A 21,185-nucleotide genomic window follows, 5' to 3' on the forward strand; every position below is an offset into this window, starting at 1 on the left:
AGCTTTCTGGATTCCATCTTCTATGGTTACATAAATTAGAAAGCTATCAGGGCCCACTTGAAGAGAAATCTTAGAAGGAAGAGGATCATGTACAGTACTACACCACAGCTTAACACGTATAAAATCTATAGAACCCCCTTTGAGTATCTCCCAATCAATATCACAGTACGAGCCACACACATTTGCTAGTTCTTTAAAGATGATCAAGTTCCAAGCATGTAATGGGATACCCCAAAATCTCATCCAAAAACATTTCCTGACAACAAAAGACCCATGAACAGAAGGATTCCAAGTATCCAGAGAAAAGAGTTTCCCTCGAATAAATCTACGAAGATAAAGCACAAACCTAACTTTCTCCACCCATTTGAGAAAGAAGATCACCTTATTTCCTTCAAGAGGTCAAACAACTATATAAGAGAGACCCATCACCTCGTGGCCCAGTCTCCCAAACCAAAAACATCATTAGAAGGTGAGGAGAATGAACCTACGATCACCAAATTAGTTTTCAGGCTGGTATCCTCCGCAAACTTACTCTCATCATTAACTCTAGTAATGCTAGCCATTACCTACAAACCTTACCTTCACCTAGCTCACGCATGAAAATAGATCTTTCTCGATCAATTCGAAATGAGCCTCAATGTCCTGCCAATGAAGGGGCAAGGAAGCAGAGAACGGTGAGAAATCAGGTCTTCAAAGGCTTTGTGGAGGTTATCTTTCTTCTTTGCTACAGATTGGCCTCTGAAATTGCATTGAAAGAGCCCATCTTTCTCTATGCAAAACCCTACCACTACCACTGAATTGTACTGCAAGTCCAAGGAAGAAAAGACAAGCCTTAAACCTATTCTGCAAGTTCAAGAAGACAGAGGCCCACAAATGAAGAAGAATCAAAACCCTGAGCCCAGCCATAACCAATCCAATATGAGAAGACAAAACCACTGGTATAAACCCAAGCAGAGCCCATAGCTGCAATTTCCAAATAGTTCCGAGAAAACCCTAGCCTCAAAGAGAGCAGTAAGTTTTTCACCCACCGGTGATTTTGAAGAGGAAGAGAAACCCCTTACTCTCTCTCAAGACGGGACGGCCATTGACGTCTCTCTCTCCACACTTCTCTCTAATAGTGTTTCCTCTGTTCACTCCCTCAACCCAATCTACAATTTCCTCTCCTCCACATTACCCCATTCTGATTCAATCTTGAATTGAATTTTGCCCCTCCCTCTCTCTGTAGGGTTAGAAAATCTGACAAAATGAGCTCATCACTTGCATAGAAAACCACCAATAATCCTAGTTTAATTGATATGCCCTTTTCCTGGAAGGCATCACATTCCCATACATCATTCTCATAGACACAATGTAGCAGATAATGCAATGATAGGTTAGAACCTCATTCCCAATTCTTCATGTGGTCACAACATTCAGCCAAATGGTGCCCAATTCTTCAGGTGGTCACAACATTCAGCTCCAGCTCCACCATATAGTGCCCAATTCTTCAGTTGGTCACAACATTCGTTCCACCATATGTGAAGAACAGTTTAGATTCTTCCAAGAACGCACCTCTCAATTGAGACCTAAAAAGTGGCTCTCTCTTTCGCTTCCAAGAACACACCTCTTAAATGCGACCTGAACTGTGCTCTTCAGGTCTCTCTCGGATAGAACATGTATGTAGATGTGATCAATGAAAAGCCAAGCAGATACTCTCGCTTTTCTCTCTAGACATTGTCATGTAAGAAGAATAATTGATTCATCCTTGTAAATAAGGAAGTGATCCTTAATTGAATGGGCTAGTTTTCCAAATCTTTCATAATAATTGATTGATCCTTGTTATTGAGGAAGTGGTCTATAATTGATTGAGCTAGTTTTCCAAAAGTTTTTCTATGAGTTTTATAGGAGATTTTAGATGAAGATCAGTCAATTAAATTATATAATTAATAGAGAAATTTGGAGAATTCTCATGGGAAAACTATGTCTGTTCATGGCTTGCCTACTAATTTTGAGCTTGATATTATTATCTAAGCCCCCATTATGTCCAATTTTGTTCATGGCTTGCTTACTAATTTTGAGCTTGATATTATGATCTGAGCCCCACCCCACCCTATATTTTCAAATACATAGATATTTGGGTTAGTGAATTTGACCATTATTAAGAGATTTGTCATCACTTGTCACACTATGGTACATAGCTAAAACCTTAGCTGTGAACGGGGCAAAAAGAGCTTTCCAAAGGAGATCATGTTTTTGGTGAATTTTATGTTAAAAATTAATGTATAATTTTGCTATAGTGTTGAATTTTCAAAAGCGCTAGTTTTAGGTATGTACACTTGATTTCCTTCCTTGAGTAGTTTTGCAAAGAAAGTTAGTTGCATTGTCAAATTTGCTCAAAATATCAAAGTCTTGTACCTTGGATTTCGTTTTTATAGACCAAATACTTGAAGAAAAGGTGAGTTGAGTGTCCCGTGTAGAATCTCGTTTGTATTGTGTACATGAAGCAAATTGTTTGTATTGTACTACATAACTTACATTTAGACATGCACACCTTATCCATGTTTTTTCATGGAAAAAAAATTGAATTTTGGGCTTTCAAATGCTTGGATCCCACCCTTCACTTATCAATTGTATTGTATTTTCGATCTTACCCTTTTTAATATCTATCTTAGATCTTACCTTTCAACAAATTGAATTTTGAGTTTTCTAACACTTAGATGACCTTCACATCCCATTTAGTTTGGTTCTATTTACCCTTCAAAAATATCTACTATCTCAACAAATTGAATTTTGAGTTTTCAAATAGTTAGATCTCACCCTTTCCATCTCAATTGAATCATTTGTACTCTACCTTAGATCTCACCCTTCACATCTCAATTGGATTGTTTATATTCTTAGATCTCACACTTTAAAAATATCTATCCTACATTTCAAACACGTAAATATCACTACTAATCACATGAGGAATTTTCATATGATGATACTTTCATAAAATATTTTCACATACCGATCTTTTATCTTAGGCATTATTTTTAGCCCCATGGCACTTGGATATTTCTCTTCTTAGGCATTATTTTATTTAGAAATTTCTCTTCTTAGACATTATTTTAAGGGAAAAGTTTATATAGAGACAAGGCTCTAAACAATCAAATTTGAGCCTACCTCAAACATTTCACTAGAATAGGTTCTTTTGATGCCCAAATACCTTCAAATCGATTATCTAGACATCAAGATGCATGGACACAAGAAAAAAAATGGATTTCAAGTTTTGAAAATAGTATATTTTGTAACACATCTTTAGACCGTCAATTTTCAAGATTTTATAAATCTATCAATCTATACTGTTTTTGAAGCTTTAAACTTTATAAATGAATATGAAAATATATTTTAAGGCTATTACAAAGATTCCAACATCAAAACCACATTTCTCGACACTATTTGAAGGTAGGCACTAATTTGATTGTTCAGAGCCTAGGCTCTATATAAACCGCACCCTTATTTAAAAATGGGTGAGATTTGCATAAGGTTGACACCTGAAACTATAAGCACCCTTATTTTAAAAGGGGTGAGATTTGCATAAGGTTGACACCTTATACTATAAGTAGGGTGTACCTCAAAAATATATTGAAAATACAATTTAAAGGACACAGCCTTACAATGATATGAAAATTTATTGTTTCCCATAATCATGAAATTTAAAATTCCAAAACAATCAAGATACTTTCTTAGAAGATAAAATATTTTTAAAACTAGAAATCCCTTTTTTTTTCATATCTATGGATCTTGAGATCGAGATGACATATTTGAAGGTTTTCCAACCTAAAAAAAACCTTCTCTAATAGGTTTGGTTGACAACTTATATAAACTTTTCCCTTTTAAAATATGACAATTTCTATGAGTCCATGTAGAAAAGAATCCCCTCTTAAAAACCTATTTTTGAGATGGAGTCTTGTAGAAAAAGCACCCCTCTTAAAAAAACCTATTTTTGAGATGGAGTCTTGCAGAAATTTGAGATGGGAGTCTTGTAAAAAAAGAACTCCTCTTAAAAACCTATTTTTGAGCTGGAGTCTTGTAGAAATTTGAGACGGAGTCTAGTGGAAAAAGAACCCTCAAAATCTATTTTTGAGATGGATTTTTTATCTATTTTTTAGATGGATTTATTACCAAATTTTTAAGGACATGATCTCAAGAATATTTATAAATCAATAAATTTTAGAATTAAAAAGTAATTTCATAACAAAAAGATTGGAACCGTTAAGTTCAACTGTTTTGAGATGGACCGCCCATTTATACCTACCTACACAATCTTTAAAATGGATGCTTTATACTTTGAGGACTCAAATTTGTACCCAATCTTTAAAATGGATGTTTTAGACCTTGGGAGGACTCAAATGAGTCCCCCGACGCATGGTGCAATTTTCCTTTAAAATAAGCTCACACTAGAAAAAGTCTCGACCATTCTAAGTTCAGAAGTACATCAGTTCTCATCATTCGACGATTTCGAGTCTTGCTTGACCATGCTAAGTTTAAATTAAGGACAAGCGTTCTATGCTACCGTCTCGAGTCTTGCTTGACCATTCTGTTATATGCTACCGTCTGAATGGAGGGTGGGTTAAGATTCCCCAATCACAATGTCTCGTCTCATTACTAATGTTTTTTTTTTTTTTTTTTCTACGCCAAATTTAGCACGTCCAATACTCTCTTTACTAATTTATTAAAACAAAAATATTAAAAAAAAATATTTTTAATAAAATAACCAAAATACTCTCTCAAAGTTTAAAAAAGCATTTTGGTCATTATATTTTATCAAAAAAATATTTTTAATATTTTTATAAGTATACCCCCAATGATATGGCACTTACCAAATTTCATATTAATACAATTTGCATTAAAAAACTAAAAATAAAATACTTTAACGGATCTAAGATCAAGTCAAATCTAAGATCAAACAGTGAGTGGCTCTCTTCAATCAAAATTGAAAGATGGATGGATCTCTTGATCAAAATTGGACAGCCGGATGGATGGCAAAGGGCGCATAGATCGTCTATACGGCGTCTATGCCATAGGGGGAGTATAGAAACCATTCCCTAAAATTAAATCAGTTCGGAGTGGAAGTATAGAAATCTATCCCTAAATTAAATCATTAAATCAGCTCACACTAAAATCATGCTATGAGCTCGAGTCTTCAAACCAAGTTTCACAAATCATTAAATCAGCTCACACTAAAATCATGCTATGAGCTCGAGTCTTCAAACCAAGTTTCACCAACAAAGCAGTGGTAAAGATGTTTCACCTACAAAGCAGTGGTAAAGATAATGGGGTTTTGCTGTTACTAAGGTGTGATCACATTCCAAAATCCTTCTCAGTTATGGATGGATTCAAAGTCGACCACCGTGATCACCAATATTAAAATAAATAAATTTTACATCTGAAAATAGATACTTTAAACTTCAGTTTTGGACTGGTTTTGGATCATTCATTTAAATACTTTGGAAAATATATTTCATTTCTAAGGTTTGAATTCCATTTATTATTAAGCTCAAAGAGAAGAAATTCCAAGAGAAAGAGATGACAGCAGTACAAGCTATTTGCTACACAGAAAAGGCTTTCTCCAGGTTTTTATAAATTTGTTTGATTTCCATTTGCACACACAAGAAGCTTTCTCCAGGTTTTTTTAAAAATTTGTTTGAATTCCATTTATTTTGGATCTCCTAAGCTCACCAAAACTCTCCTATAAAGAATTCCATTTATTTTGGATCTCCTAAGCTTTCCAAAACTCTCCTTTAAAACTATAGCCAACCCTCATTTTAATAGTTAAATAAACCGAAAACAATTTGGAGCTGTGAATATGGAAGGAGTCTTATGGTGTGTCAGAAGTAGCTGGTAAATATCATTTTTTGAGCAAAAATCATTGGGAATCCGTCTGATTTTCTTCATCACTCACACCATTATTAACACACTATATCACAGCTCAAGCTCCATTAGCCCAAAACACATTGTTAAAAAATAAATCAAAACTCACAACAAAAAGCCCAAAATTTTAAGCTCCAGTCAAACAATAATTAAAAGGGAAAAATAATCAAACTACACTCAACATTTAAACTAATTCATATCTCACCCACATTATTGATCTAGGTTCAACTAACACATTTCTTTTTATCAAAATTCAAATAGCCGATCAAATGCTACATCAAAACTGAAACTATCAAATTACACCAAGGGTAAAGACGATTGTATCCTCAAAAAATACACAGAAAATAAAAAGAAATAAATTTAATATGCCTACCTTGTCACCGAAACTTCTTATGCTATTAAAAGGAAGATCAGAGCTAAAGGTAGACTATTTTAGCCTAACGATAGATTCCCAGCCCCATTGAATTATCAGAAGCAAAGAATTGCAATATTAGGCAAATAGGATAATACAAAAAAATAATATGGCAAAGAGGATAATACAAAGAGAAACTTGATCAATCGAAAAGCAAAAAGATCAAATTAAAAACCCATGGCAGCTTCACTAAGGAAGATAACATGGTGTTGGTACGATGGATGGATGGGAAAGCCACTTCATAGCAATCAATATAAGCAAAGGACTGAGTTTGCGATATAGGGCTTTGGGTTTTGGGGAAAAGAGAGAGAGGACCGGGTATGAGGATTGATATTTTGGGTTTTGGGTTTTTAGAGAGAGAGACTTAGTGGTTAGGGTTAGGGTTAGGGTTTGGGAGAGAAAAGAATGGGATCTGAAGAGGGGTTAAACGCCCCTGGGAAAAAATGAACACAGGCCAATGGAAATAAGGCAGAGAGGAGATGATATTTATAGCAGAGCCGGTCTATGGCAGACCAAAACCCTAATTTTTAAGACGATGACGAAGCAAACGGCAAACGAAAACCGTAGATCTTGTACTAAAAATTTAAAACAGACGGGGAAGGCACATGGGTTTCCGTTAAAGACGATTTTATCCTCCGCAATTATTTCCAATGGACCCGGCAAACGAAAACCCTAGGGTGGCAATGTTCCCTTATACCCGGTATACCACACACGGTTCGGGCATGGATCCAACATTTAGAATTGGTAGGTCGTACCATAAATGGATGTAAGATACTTTAAACCCTATTTGTTTTGTTGGCAATAATATGGGTATATGATGGTAAAAAAATAACAAAAAAAAAACTCATAATAAAGGTGGCAATGGGATAGACCCGGATTTAACGGGTATGGGTATGGGTATGGGTCCAATTGTTGGACCCAACAGGTTGGATTTGGGTTTAAACTTAGACCCAAATACTATTCGGGTTTAAATTCGGGTCCAACTGAAACCAACCCATATCCAACTCGTTGCCACCCCTAAAATCTACCAAAGAGACTCTACTACAAATTTGATTTAGGCCAAAGGTAGGGAATGTGTATAGTGATGTTAACAGTTCGAGCCAAAAAAGTTCACTATGTAGGGCTTGACCCAAATTCATTATAGTGAGGCCCGAGTCCAACCTTGATGGAAAGATTGATTGGGCCAAATCGGGGCTGTATAAATCTGACAAGAATACTTAATCTATTTTAAGGGAAAGTATACAATAACACCATTTATATTTGATATATGAAGATCACAATTGATCTTGACTATTAGATGTAAAATTGGGGGACTACATTTATCCTATGTATTGGGCAAAAAGTTAGAATTTTTTATTTTTTATTTTTTAACTCTATAACACACTCAAGCAGTCAAATTTTACAAGTAATTATGACCTTCTTGTAATGTGCAAGTGGTCCAATACTAGCCAAGCCCAGCCAAAAAATATTTTAAGCATGCAGGGCTAACTTGGGCCCAACATATGGGCCAGGTCATACAAAGCCGGCCTGAACCTGAGAATGCACATTGTAACAAATTATCAGAAATAACCATTTCAAGACCTTAAGTGCTTCTTATAGGCCTTCCTAATTTGCATCATTTTCACCTCATTAAATTTCATAATTAAATATGAAAATAGATTTTCAAGCTATCTCAATGCCAGAACCGCACCTTATAACAAGGTTTGCAAGTACACCTTACCTTGATTGTATGAAACACACCAAAAGAAAATCTACAATTTGAATTACATATTTGAACTAGTGTACAACTACTCAGTCCCAAGCAGCCCGACTGCTCGGGTTTCAAAAAAATAAGGAATTTATTTGTGATATATTTTTATGTTTACTATCATTTTGGCAAAGATTGAAAAGTGTTTTTGGCTATAAATACTTATTTTTACATTTTTTTTCTTTTTGGATTATTTTTAAAATACCCCCAATTACAAATGTATTTTTTTTAAGCTCCATTTTTTTCTACTTTTTTAACCACATTTAGATGTGTTTTATTTTATTTTACTTTAAATAAATTTCTCCTTTTTTTCGGTTTTTTAGTTTTTTAACATTTTTTTGCTGCTACAATATGCAGGCCAAGTACTCAATCCGAGCCATGGTTTTCAAACAGTGATCAATCTCTCAGTAATAAAAAACAAGAAAAAAGGGAGAAGATAGACAAATGCTAAAATCAATCTCTCTCCCTACCCTTACCCACCCTTTTGAGTTGCACCTTGATTTCCAGCTATATGCTTTGGCAGGATGAGAAATTCAAAGAATGTTATCTATATGCTTTAGCAACCTGAGAAATTCAAAGCATGTTAGGCCCCACTTCTAATGCATGGATGTATAGACAATGTTTAGCAATAATGTGTGAATTTGGTAATTTGTTCAATCTCTAATACTTCTAGAAGAATGTACATATTCATGGCTCAAATCGTGCCAAATGAAGTATATTTGAATTTAAAAACCTTGCAAATCGATCCTCTACCTCAAGAACTATACATATGAAACAAAACGGATTTTAAGCACTAATAATGGTCCATCTCATCACATCACGTCATCAGTTTCAAGTGATTATATATCCATCGGATCTGCACCAATTTTTTTGGAGCTTTAAATTCCACAATTAGGGCTTTAAATTCCACAATTAGGGACACTTATATAGATCATCAGTTTCAAGTGTTTATACATCCACCAAATCTGCATCAATTTTTTTGAAGCCTTAAATTCCACAATTAGGGGTGAAAATAGATTCACAAGTGATCACAAGGCTTTCTAATGCTGAAACTGCATTTTCCAGCGGGTTTACAGTACAGCTATATAAAACCGTGGCCTTCCGAAAACCACATCCTTTCTAGAAACATAATGCCCCCCACTTCACAATAATCACAACTCACAACAAATCCCCTATAATGTTCATTTGTTTAAAATCACTGTCCAGGGCAACAAAAAGAATATCAAACATACCTCAATACTAATCTCACCAGCCAAAGCTCCCAATACGTTATATTGGCCATTGCCTCAAATGAAAAAGACTTAACCCACCCAAAGACTAGCACGAGACTAGCACGAGAAGAAGAATCATAGAAATTTTACTACTCAAATAAAAAAGTTTCAGTGTTAGCAAATCCAACATTACATGCGTATATAGTAATAAATACATTCACAGCACAAAGACATGGGCATGTTAGCCCAGATAAACCCTGTCCTAACAGATAGTGCCATAACAGATTTAGACAAATGAAGGGAAGCTCATATAATAATCAACTTTCTCAGAGCCGATACAATTCAAGCAAAAAAACTCAAGTTCTTATGAAAGCTTCAGCAAAAATGGCATTTCTGTACTGAACTCACCTTAGGAGTGAGAAAGCGACCTTCAACACATTTCTGAGCTCAGTTAGAAAACTGCCTTGAAAGCATTCATGAATGCAGTAATCCTCCTGCTTGGACCCATTTCTGGAAACCCGGTTTTATTATCATCATCATCATTGTTACAGAGAGAGATGTGAACCTTCTTTCCCTTTACTAATGATATTCGGGACCTTTTGTACAACTATAAAATTTAAGCCTCGACAGCTGCAGCACCCTCAGATACCATATGGTCCTCGATGAAACTCCTGAGGCATCCATTAATAATGCGTGGAGCAGTGCCATCGCAGAAACGTTTTGCAAGATCTACAGCCTTCAGAAAAAAGCCAATATAACATTTAAGAAAAAAGCTCTCTCTCTCTCTCTCTCTCGACATGTCACATCTGCAGTAAGCAGTCCTGTGCTCAAGAGGACGAATGATGCAAATCTGCTACCAAAGAAACTCTTTTGACTGAGACTATCAGGGTTTTCCTGTCCCTTACCTGTTGGGTGTTCCTTTAAAAGTTTTGAGTTTCATAATAATTGATAAGAGCTTGAATCTAAAAATCTGTTTTATAATGAAGCTATGCTTTCTTAGAAACAGAAAGTTCCATGAGATGACTCTAGGGCAAAAAATGCAAGCAAAAAAATAAGACGAGTGATATCATGGAATAAACAATCGCATCCATGTCCGACCAGGTGAGAATAACAAAAGGCTAATGTTTCTAGAAAGCAAAAGATGCAATTCCCTTAATTTAACCATCAAGTAGAAAAATTACGAGAAGTCAAATACGTTTTATTCAAACCTCCAGGAAAAAAAATTATTCAAAAAACAAAGAGGTCTGAGAAAACCAACCTCGTTTATGACAATTTGATGCCGTGTGCCTATTACTGTAATTTCAGCCATTGCTAAGTGCAGAAGGCAGTGCTCCAAGATGCGCCCTGCAGGCTCACTCTGCAATTAACAATAATTTCAATGTTACATATGAAAACTGATATTCCACATATTCCACAGTTGATGTCACCATATGTCAGCGTCAAGGTAAATTGTCCTCATCGTTCATTGCTTAATTATCCTTCAATCAATCTTATAAGACCATGGCCAGTAGAAATCAGCAGATTGTACACTTCCTTTAAACTTAGAAGTTCACAATGCAGCCATGATCCTAGGAGTGAAGGGTTTCTTTTTTGTAAATCACTCAATTGTTCCCAATCATCTTGAAATGGTAACAATGTTATCCCTCTCCTCCCCCCCGCCCCCCCACACACACACACAACAACAACAACACACACAAAAAAAAGATAAAGAACATATTTTACTAGATATGCTCGGCAGCCCAGACTTCCATAGCTGACCAAAAACCTTTTTCCCAATCTAGAAACATTTGTCTAATTCGGTTGAAGTTTCATTTCTCTTTTGGTTCAGTTGTTTTTCTTTTTCTTTTCAAATTTTTTGTGTGTGAGTGTTCATTCCATACCAAACAAAATTGTGATCTTTCCATGTGGAGTTCTGATGTTCACGTTTGTCATCCCCTAATTTTTCCATTTCTCTGTGTACTTTTGTGCCCTCCTTAATTTTCCTATGTGAAGAGTGTCTTGGCAACTACTTTGAATAACAGTAATGGGTGACATGGAAGAACTATTGGGTTCATATATCTGTTTCAAAGTCAGTTCAGACAACAAGCGTAAACATAATTTAAACACAAGAAACCCCAATAAATCCTTGTAGCCAACTGAAAAAGAAATTGAATGGGAAACTGAAACTCAAGCAGGCAGCATAGAAAAGATATCATATACCACACCTTCCATTTTGAAGGGGTTATCTGATCCATAACTATAACATGATGGTCCCATCGGGATACAACTGCTTCCAAAATTTTCTTGGTCAACCTGCAACCGAAAAAAATAACAGACCCATTTCACCATTAATTAGGTATCCTTCTCAAATCCATGAGAAGTTACATGCACAGGCCATAAATTGTTGCACTAAATTCCCACAGAGATGCATCATTTTTCTATGACATACATTCGAATAAAATCCCTCTTAACAGCAAGAAATATGAGAGAGGGAAATACCGTAAAACAAACTTGCTGTAAACCAACTTTAATGGAGCAGAGAGAACTTCAGCTTCTGAAATAATCAACAGATAGAACACATATATTAGTCCTTTACATCAATGAGTTTCAATATTAGAGAATAAAAATGATAGGAAAATAAAGGAGTCTCTAGATACTATATCGACTTGGTGAGCAATATATCGACTTGGTGAGCAATATGTACGAGACAATGCTAACTAGTATGTGAACAACTAGTGGAGAGACGAGTGAGATTTTAGTGACAATCTTAACTAGGCAGTTACAAGATGAGGTGTTGTGGTGTATGTTGTTCGCAGGCGACATAGTTTTGATTGATAAGATCCGAAGCGGCGTCAACACAAAGTTAGAACTTTGGAGGAATGCTTTAGAAACTAAAGGTTTTATAATTAGCCAGACGAAGATAGAGTATATGGAATGCAAGTTTAGTAAAAATAGGAGTAGAGACAAGGAAGTAGTTAAGACAAACGGCTAAGAAATAATAAAAAGAGCGCACTTTCGATATCTTGGGTTGATATTATAAGAAAATAGAGAGATTGAGGAAAATCTCGAACATAGAATTAGAGCTGGGTGGGCGAAGTGGAAATGTGCAAACGGAGTTTGATGTGATCACCATATAATAATAAAATTGAAGGGCAAGTTCTATAGGACAATTGCGAGACCAGCTTTGCTTTATGGGGCGAAATGTTAGGCAGTTAAAAAACAACATAATCATAAGATGAGTGTAGCAGAGATGAAAATGTTGATATAAATGAGTCATAAGACAAGAAGGGATTCAAAATTGATACATTCAGGAGAAAATAGGTGTGAATCGAATATGCGATAAGATGAGAGAAAGTAGGCATAGGTGCTTGGCCATGTGCATCGCAGACACAGTACAACATATGTTAAGAAGTGCGAGTTAGTTCCAGTAGAAGGCTTTAAAAGGGCAACGCTGCAAGGGATAGACCCAAAAGAACATGGTGGGAAGTAATGAGAAACGATATGGGGACTTGTGGCCTTACTGAGGGTATGACCCTTGATAGAGTAGTTGGCAGAGTATGATTCATACAGACGACCCCAAATAGTTGGGAAAAGGCTCTGATTATGATGATGGTGATGAAATGATAGGAAAAATATGTAAAGAACTCAAACCTTTTATGACGATTCAACACAAGATATGATTTTATCCTCACAAAGAAAATCAATAAAGGGTACAAAATTGATCGTGATATGTGATATCAAGTTTAATTCATTCAACAAATAAAGTGGAGCACGATGCAACATCCTTTAGGTGGAATATCCAGGGGAGGAGATTCCCAAACTAGAGAGCTTTTTAGATTTGTACCCGGCACCATAAGTATCTTGTCTCTAACCACCAGATACTCAAACTTAACTGCAAATCAATCCAGAATTCTAGATAACCTCAAAAGCCAAAAAATGATCTGGAAATACTAATCTACACAGCCTCGATACTTGAACTTAGAACACACACCCCACGCCAGGACCTAAAGGAAACTAGGACTAATCTAGGGATGAGGAAAATTTTGATCTGTGTTGACATGGGTGGGTGTGGTGCACGACACATACGGAGGTTTACTTAGGAAGTACACTGCACAAAGGATGAGTCTAGAGCTCTCTTAAGATATTCCAACCTATTTCTCTGGATTTTTTATCAAGGAATGATAATCCCGGAATGCAATACCCTATTCCCTGGAGACGAGAAAATCCTAGAAGAAAGTCTAGAGATTGTCTATTTCATGCTTATTTCAACCATCCAAATCATAGAAAAATGAATGATAACAGAAAATTCCAATCCTTACTCAGGCTTACTAGGGAAACAACCTTGTATTAGTTCCTGTATAAAACTAAGTCATTACGAAGGAGAAAAGCTTTTCAAACCCCAAAGAGAAATCATGTAAGTGCTTTTAAGCTTTAATATGTTATCAATGGATCCATTCCTCATGTCCACATTGGGTTAAATAAGAAATGGTTCCAAAATGCAAATGTGATTGAAAGGGTATGAACTATTTTACATGATAGAAAAATGGAATCATAAGATAATATGATATATTCAATCAACCAAAAAGAAACATAAGAAATCAAACAAGAGAAATACATATTTCTATCAAACCAGGCACCTACCAATGGATGACTCCTTTTCATACTTGAGCTCCAGCATCTCCGCTTCTTCTTCTGTTTCTGTTGAAACCGGAGGTCCACTAAAACTAATATGATCATACTCGAGTAGGGATACTTTATTGAAATTGAATCCAGGATCTGCAGAGGAAAATCTTGAATATTAAAATATTATCTACATTACACTTATCAATATCTGACAAAATTCGTTACACTACAGAAATACAATATATCACTTGAACAAACAAATGTACCACATCCATCATATCTCTGTAGAATAAGCATCTGAATCCTAACTTAGGAATATGTGTGCATGCCCATGTGAATGCACAAAAGTACATAAGCATGCACAAGCACACGTGAGCGCATGCAAAAACACATCATAGGGAATACGAATTTCCAATGGCTTCTAGTTAGCTAATAAAACTCTAAAACCGTCACAATAAGGCAAGTTTTTTTTATAGGTACATCATAGCTTTACATTTTACTCAAACTAAACTAGAGGATTCTTCAACTCAATCTTTTACCATGACCAATACCTATCAGCCTTCTTACTTGCAAATTTCTAAATCAACGCGCATATCTCAAATTTGGGCACATGACTGCCTGCCAAGAATGCAGCCCATGCATTTCGTGAACTCCATGTTTTCTACCAGCACGTGAAAGGTATTATCAGTTATGCAGTAGACATCTAGAGGTGTTCTGCCCAAGCGCAACAAGAAACCACTGGTGGGCAATAACAAGCATAACCACCTTTTTGCTTTTTTAGATGTCGAGTTCAGTTTAATACTCTTCAGTCCATAATAATTTATGGCTAACGAAATGTAAATCAATGATGGTAAAGCATATCAGAAGATTGGAAATCAGCAACCCATGTACAAAGCAAATTTCAGAAAAGGAATAAAAAACCAGTGAGTTAAATTCAATGAAATCTTACATCTCTTAGCATTAACTCGCTTCTCAAAGAGCCGAACTGGGTCAGAACCTTCCAAACAAGCAGCATACAAGATCAATCTGCCACCCGATTTCAAGCATCAGAAATTTGGTTCTCAATTGTCAACACACCTAAAATATTTTCCAACCAATCTTTGTTTGATATATTTAGAACAGTTTGTTCTTCACATGCCATCAGAATAACGACGACAAAAAGGATGTAGAGGCCAGGACCTGAACCACTACAATATAGTAGCAGCTAATATATTGCGGTTTAAAAGGAGTTAAGAAATAATATTTGTTTTTAGAATATAACAGTTTAACTCGCATTATTGAAAATTAGCAGATATAATAGAATCCATAACGGATATAATGGTGCTTCCATTTTTTATTCATTAGAAAAAACGTAAATAAAGGCCTATATTTGAGAGAAATGAAAATAAAGGAGTTTATATTACCCCCTTTCTTCAAGAACAAACACGAACTAAATAAATTTAAGGTTGTAATTTTTAGTCATTACACCAAAAAACACCAAACCAAGGTTATACCATGATACTTAATGAAAGAGATTATCATTGGAGGGGAAGCATGCAATAGTTATAAAAGAATACTCAGCCATAATCACACTAGAAAAAAAGGTAGAGGGATAATACCCACATCATGAAATCAGAAAAAGAGTATTGACAGTAATTTAAAATACTGTAATTAACACTTTTTAAGAGCATCCAAGACAATGGACACAGCAAAAAGGACGAATCTACGCAATCAGACATGAGAGTCACCCCACAAAATTATGCAATATTTACACTCAAATCGAAAATCAAGGTAATGGAAGTTCCATAAAAGAAAAAAAAAATGGAAATTACATCACAATTTGCATAATAGGTGAGAACTGAACTTTCTCTTGAAATAAAGAAAAATAAAAAGAAAACGTTCACGACTAAAAGACGTAGGTGTAATTTCATGGAAATTAGCAGAATTCACTCATTTAAACTGAGAAAAATTTCACAAGGGAAACAGATAGATTTTATAATTTTAACTTACAGAGAAAGCTCTCTAGCAGCACGAGGGCTACAAAATCGCCCACTTTTATCCACCTTTGACTTGACGTCAACCGAAGAAGAAGAAGAAACAGCTTCTGTTACAGGTTCTGTAACTGCAACTTTTGGGGCAGAAATGGAGATTTTAGGGCCAGGATAATGAGAAAACCCCAGTTTTATATGAAGCTTATAATTAATTGTCTTATTATGTGATTGTAGAATTAGGGTTTTACTCAGGAAAGAAGAAGATAGAGGAGTAAGGAGTGTGCACAAAATACAAGAGCTCATGGCTTTTGCCACAAAATGATTCAAAATTAGAGAGAGAAACTCCATCAGAGAGACAGGGAGGAGCTCATTATATTTGGTTATGTGAGATAAATGAGCAAGATAAACCCTAAAATATCTACAACGTCCCTCAAAAATATATTTGGAAATTTTCCGATCTATTTATTTACTGGAAAATGGTTTGATAGGGCTCCAACCTCATCCTTATTTATTAGGGTGTAGGGTACGGTTTGTATGAAGCGCAGGTTCTAAACCATCAAATTTGAGCCCACCTTCAAATAGTATCCAGAAATAAAGTTGGATGTTTGAAAAGTTTTTTTGTAGTCTTTAGTTATAAAATTTAAAGCTTAAACAATAGCGTACATCGATCGGATCTATGAAAACTTGCAAATCTTAAAAATTGACTGTTAAAAAATGTGTTACAAGATGCACTATTTTCAAAACATAAAAAATCATTTATTGTATCATGTTCATATATCTTGATGTCGAGATTATCAATTTGATGATATTCCGGCATCAAAATAACCTCTCCTAATGAATGTTTTGAAGTAAGCTCTAATTTGATTGTTTAGAGCCTGGGCTCTTGCAACCTTCTACCATATACATCAATAATCTAATAGAAAAGAGTAATAACACATTAAAAAACCTTCCAATTAATCATCTCAACCTCTAGATATATGGACATAAAAAATTAAAAAATAGAACTTCAATTCCAAAAACATTATATTTTGTAACAAGTTCTCTAGATCGTTTATTTTCACGATTTTAAAATATTTATACATCTGCTCGATCCACAATATTTTTAAAATTTAAAAATTTATAAATTGGATTGAACATAGATTTTCGAGGCATCATAAGGTTTCCGACACCAAAACTACTTCTTTCGGTACAAATTTTAAGTACCTTACTTGTAAAGTATCAAATGGGCATTTTCACAAACACTGTGATTTATTATAATCTCAAACTTATAATATGAAAGTAATACACACCTCAAAAATCCTCCAAAAAGGGTTGTTATGATACTAAAGGGCCCTCTAGTTGATCATCCTGGCCTAAAACCTTAAAAAAAAAAAGAAAAAAAGAGAGAGATTAAGTCATGAATATAATGTATTTTGTAACACGTTATTTGGATCATTCATTTTAAATATTTTTAAGGTTTACAAATTCGCTCAATCTACATCATATTTAGAGCTTTAAATTTTATAATTAAAGATAAAAATATATTTTTTAATAAACAGCATGACTCTTTGACACAAAACTTCATCTACCGACACAGTTTAGATGTATGCCTTTAATTATTTAAAGTTGGCACAAGCAGTTTTCTCTAGGAAGACCCTTGGATTTATGGCCAAAATAATGCAGTGCTCGTGGCTTTAACAACCCAAAAGTTGATTGGATTTGTGCATCAAGGACACACTTGGATGTGGCTTTTGCGTCTTGCCGATACTTAAAAGGACACAACATTTGTGTTTGAAACTTTACAGGACATCTCATAATACAAAGTACTTAATGCTACTCAAAATCCCAGTCTCATTTCCTCAATTAGTATACGAATGTGTCTGAAAGGCCAATGTGTTTGACACTCGTATTTGTATTAAATCCTAATATACGTATATATGTCTATATAATATAACATGGGTGTGGTTTTTATAAGGTTGTAATCTTAAACGATCCAATTAAGGCGCGCCTTCAACTTTGATCATAACATATAAATTTGATGCAAAATATTATTAGGATTATCTTAAAATCTATTTTCATATCTAATTATAAAATTTTAAACTCAAAAGAATAATTAAAATCAGGTAGGTCTAAAAACATATGACAATTTTGAAAAGGACGGTCTAAATAATGTGATGTAAGATGCACTACTTATGGGACTCAAAATCTATTTTTCTTTCATAATCATACATCTCGATGTCAATATGCTCAATTAGAGGGTTTTTCAACATTAAAACAACCTTTTCTGATGAATTTTTGAAGTGCATTCGTAGTTCTACATTTTAAGGTTGCAACCTTATATAAACTTTTTCCATATAACATTGAACCTATTTCGTCAAACAATTTTTACTTTGGGTGTGGTTTGCATAAGGTTGTGACTTTAAGAAATCAAATTAAGGCGCACCTTCAAATTTTAACTAAGATGTAATTTTGGTGTCAAAAATTATTAAGATGGTCTAAGAATCCATTTTTATAACTAATTATAAAATTTTAAACTCCAAAATTTGGCTAAAACCAATTAAATATGTAAATATATGGAAATCTTGAAAATTGACGGTTCAGATAATTTATTGAAAGATGTACTATTTTCGGGGTTCAAAATCGTATAGATATATATATGTGTGTGTGTGTGTGAGTAATGGTCCTATGAGACCCTCCCACACTTATGTGTGTAGAAACCCAAATGATCACCATTAAATTTGGTACAGATCTCTAATGGTGATCCTTTGGGGTCCTACACACATGGGTGTGGGAGGGTCTCACAAGGTCCTTTTCCATACATATATATATATATATATATATATAGATCATGTCAGCCCACGGGCTAATAGCTACAGTGTCAGCCAATGGCCCAGATTAAATCTGAGCCGATCTGACAGTCATGACCTCATTTCATGTTTGAATTTTTCATTTTTTTTTTTACAAATTCAAATCACTTGAAATTTGAAGCGTTTATTCTTCAAAAATATAAGAATCTAATAAAAATATATAAAAAATAATTCGTAAAATATAAGTTGACCAAAATACCTTTGAAATATTTCGGGGGCATTTTAGTTAATTGATATTTTACGAATTATTTTTTTATATTTTTATTAGGTGCGCCTTGATGACAAGAATTAAAGTCTAAAATTTCAAGTGATTTGGATTTGTAAAAAAAAATGAAAACTCAAATACGAAATGATATTGTAACCATCAGATCAGCCAATATTGAATCTGGGCCGTTGGCTAACATTGTAGCAATCAACCTATGGGCTGACAGAATCCACTATTTTATATATATATATATATATATATATATATATATATATATATATATATATATATATATATATATTCATTGGATTTTTTAGGTGCATATTAATTCTACATGTTTAAGTTGCAACCTTATATAAACTTTTTCTTTTTGCTTTTGTTAATTGCTTGAATTTTTTTTTATTTAATTACCATTTCACCTCATAGTTTCAAGCAATGTTTGAACTAAATGCCAATTTGGATCGACTTGACCGATCTGCATAGGGAATTGTTGGGTAGTTTTTTTCCACAATTGAAACTGCAAATCAACCAGTTTTGTTAAGGAATCAAGCCATCCAGCCCAGTGGATTTGCTCAGTTCCCACAAATTTTTTTTTTTTTTTCAAATTTTTATTTTATTTTTCATTGGTTTATTCTCTCAATGGATAGTCCAAAACATCAGTTTACTAGACCAATCTGGGTATTTAAACACTGGCTTCAAGATTGGGTTGACCGATGACACTTTTTAAACTAGCTGTACATATTGTTAGGTTTATGTGGCATTTAAAGGCCTTATAAGAGCTTGTATAACCATTTTATATAGTGAAACATAAACTCAGTGGGAGTGTGGTCCTCTTGTAGACCATACTAGCCAAATACGATTTGCCCTCGGATTAGGCTCGACGTACTAGGCTAGCCGAGTTTTGAAAAACCCAAGATACCTGGGCATATGGATCTATCAAGAAGGGTTTAGCCATTGATGAGGTCGGAGTATGCACTTATGAGAGCCAAGGGACTGTGCGGCCCTTACGTGTGATGAATAACCTTTAGAGACAGGGCTAAAACCTCATAGTTATATCATCACATGACATATATATAGATAGTCATTTTAATATTCACCAACGAGGGTGAAGTGTGTACATGTGCGAGAGATTACCCCTATGCACCATAAAGTCATGGTTGCATCATGGTCTGAAGGATCATGATTTTTTGTCTCTAGGGGAGAACCTGAAATCAATAAACTGAGTTTGTGTCATTTAGTCTATTGGCTACTTTGGTGGTCCAATCATGAGTCCCTGCAATGGACTGTGGGTCATGGGAACTGCTGGGTCAGTTTGATAAAGCTAGGTGGATTGTGGTTCGCAGTTGAAGGTGGAGTGCTCCCGTATATTGATAAATTTTTAGATCTAACGGATCCGATTCTCATAAAAAAATTAATTAGTTTTAATTAATTTTATGATATATGTTTTTTTAGAATATTTATTTGAAATTTTATGAATCTTCTGATATTTTATTTTTGTCATTTGGATTTATAAATTAAGAGAAAATAATTTTTCAATGTTTTAAATAAAATAATAGATTTAAAAATTCTAAATATGAAATAAAATATTTTTTAAAAATATATCAGACCTCCATAAAATATAGAGCTCAAAATTTAAAAAGCATGTGGATTAGGTGGGGCCACACGTGGCCACCAAAAGGATGGCACGCCCCACCCATTCATGTGTTCTTCTTAGGAATAATGTTTATCCCTTGTTGGCTTATCGTTTGGGGATAGCCAACTTACATCATAAGATTGAATATTTGAAATATTTAATAAATCTTTGAAGTAAGATTGCTTGATCTAATAAATAAAGACTGGATATACTAAAATAGAAAATAAGATATATACTTTCTCTATTTGAAGATTTGATGGAAATAGATCTAAGAAAATGATGATAATGCTCTAGCTCATATCTACGAATCTTGATGAATCAAACAGATGAATGACTCAAATCTCTCACCCCACAAGTCTCCTTAGATCGACGGTCAAGATTTAACCCTATGAATTGAGGCAAACCCCAAGACACAGAGAGTATATAAAAGAAAGTCTCTCCCTTCATAAAATGACATACATATTATCTCATATCTCTTTAAGAATTATCTCTCTCTCCTTACCCAAATGTAGTTATCTCTCTTGATTACCAAAGGAGAGGCACACCCCAAGTTTGATCTTCTTTCTCTCTCAAGTTTTTCTACGTTTTATCTTCTTTCTCTCTCAATTTTTTCTAAGAGGGTATGCCCAAATTATCTTTCACTCGTTGTTTCTAGATGGCGCGCCGA

General features: G+C 34.5%; 1 protein-coding gene and 1 non-coding gene across 2 annotated transcripts; both read right to left on the reverse strand.

The window, feature by feature from the left end:
- Positions 1-5,844: 5,844 nt before the first annotated feature.
- On the reverse strand, positions 5,845-5,925 carry LOC148783006 (small nucleolar RNA R12). Its single transcript, XR_016053131.1, has one exon. It is a non-coding gene; the product is annotated as a small nucleolar RNA R12 (small nucleolar RNA).
- A 3,462-nt stretch (positions 5,926-9,387) lies between these two features.
- LOC18421446 (antitermination NusB domain-containing protein) lies at positions 9,388-16,289 on the reverse strand. Its single transcript, XM_006826244.4, has 7 exons — positions 15,854-16,289; positions 14,814-14,890; positions 13,883-14,017; positions 11,741-11,795; positions 11,467-11,554; positions 10,521-10,619; positions 9,388-9,998 (listed from the first exon to the last, which is right to left on the reverse strand). Exons 1-7 carry the CDS (start codon positions 16,180-16,182, stop codon positions 9,879-9,881), a joined length of 903 nt encoding a protein of 300 aa, XP_006826307.2. The 5' UTR covers positions 16,183-16,289; the 3' UTR covers positions 9,388-9,878.
- Positions 16,290-21,185: the final 4,896 nt, after the last annotated feature.

The sequence above is a fragment of the Amborella trichopoda genome, chromosome 3 (assembly GCF_054954075.1).
Source record: "Amborella trichopoda isolate Santa Cruz 75 chromosome 3, AtrichopodaSantaCruz75HAP2 v2.0, whole genome shotgun sequence".
Lineage (NCBI taxonomy): Eukaryota > Viridiplantae > Streptophyta > Magnoliopsida > Amborellales > Amborellaceae > Amborella > Amborella trichopoda.

Coding starts and splice junctions, on each gene's coding strand:
- LOC18421446 (XM_006826244.4), bottom strand. CDS start 16,182: ATGGAGTTTCTCTCTCTAATTTTGAATCATTTTGTGGCAAAAGCCATG. Junction 14,891..15,853: donor GCTGCTAGAGAGCTTTCTCT/GTAAGTTAAAAT, acceptor ATCGGGTGGCAG/ATTGATCTTGTATGCTGCTT. Junction 14,018..14,813: donor GCGAGTTAATGCTAAGAGAT/GTAAGATTTCAT, acceptor TTTCCTCTGCAG/ATCCTGGATTCAATTTCAAT.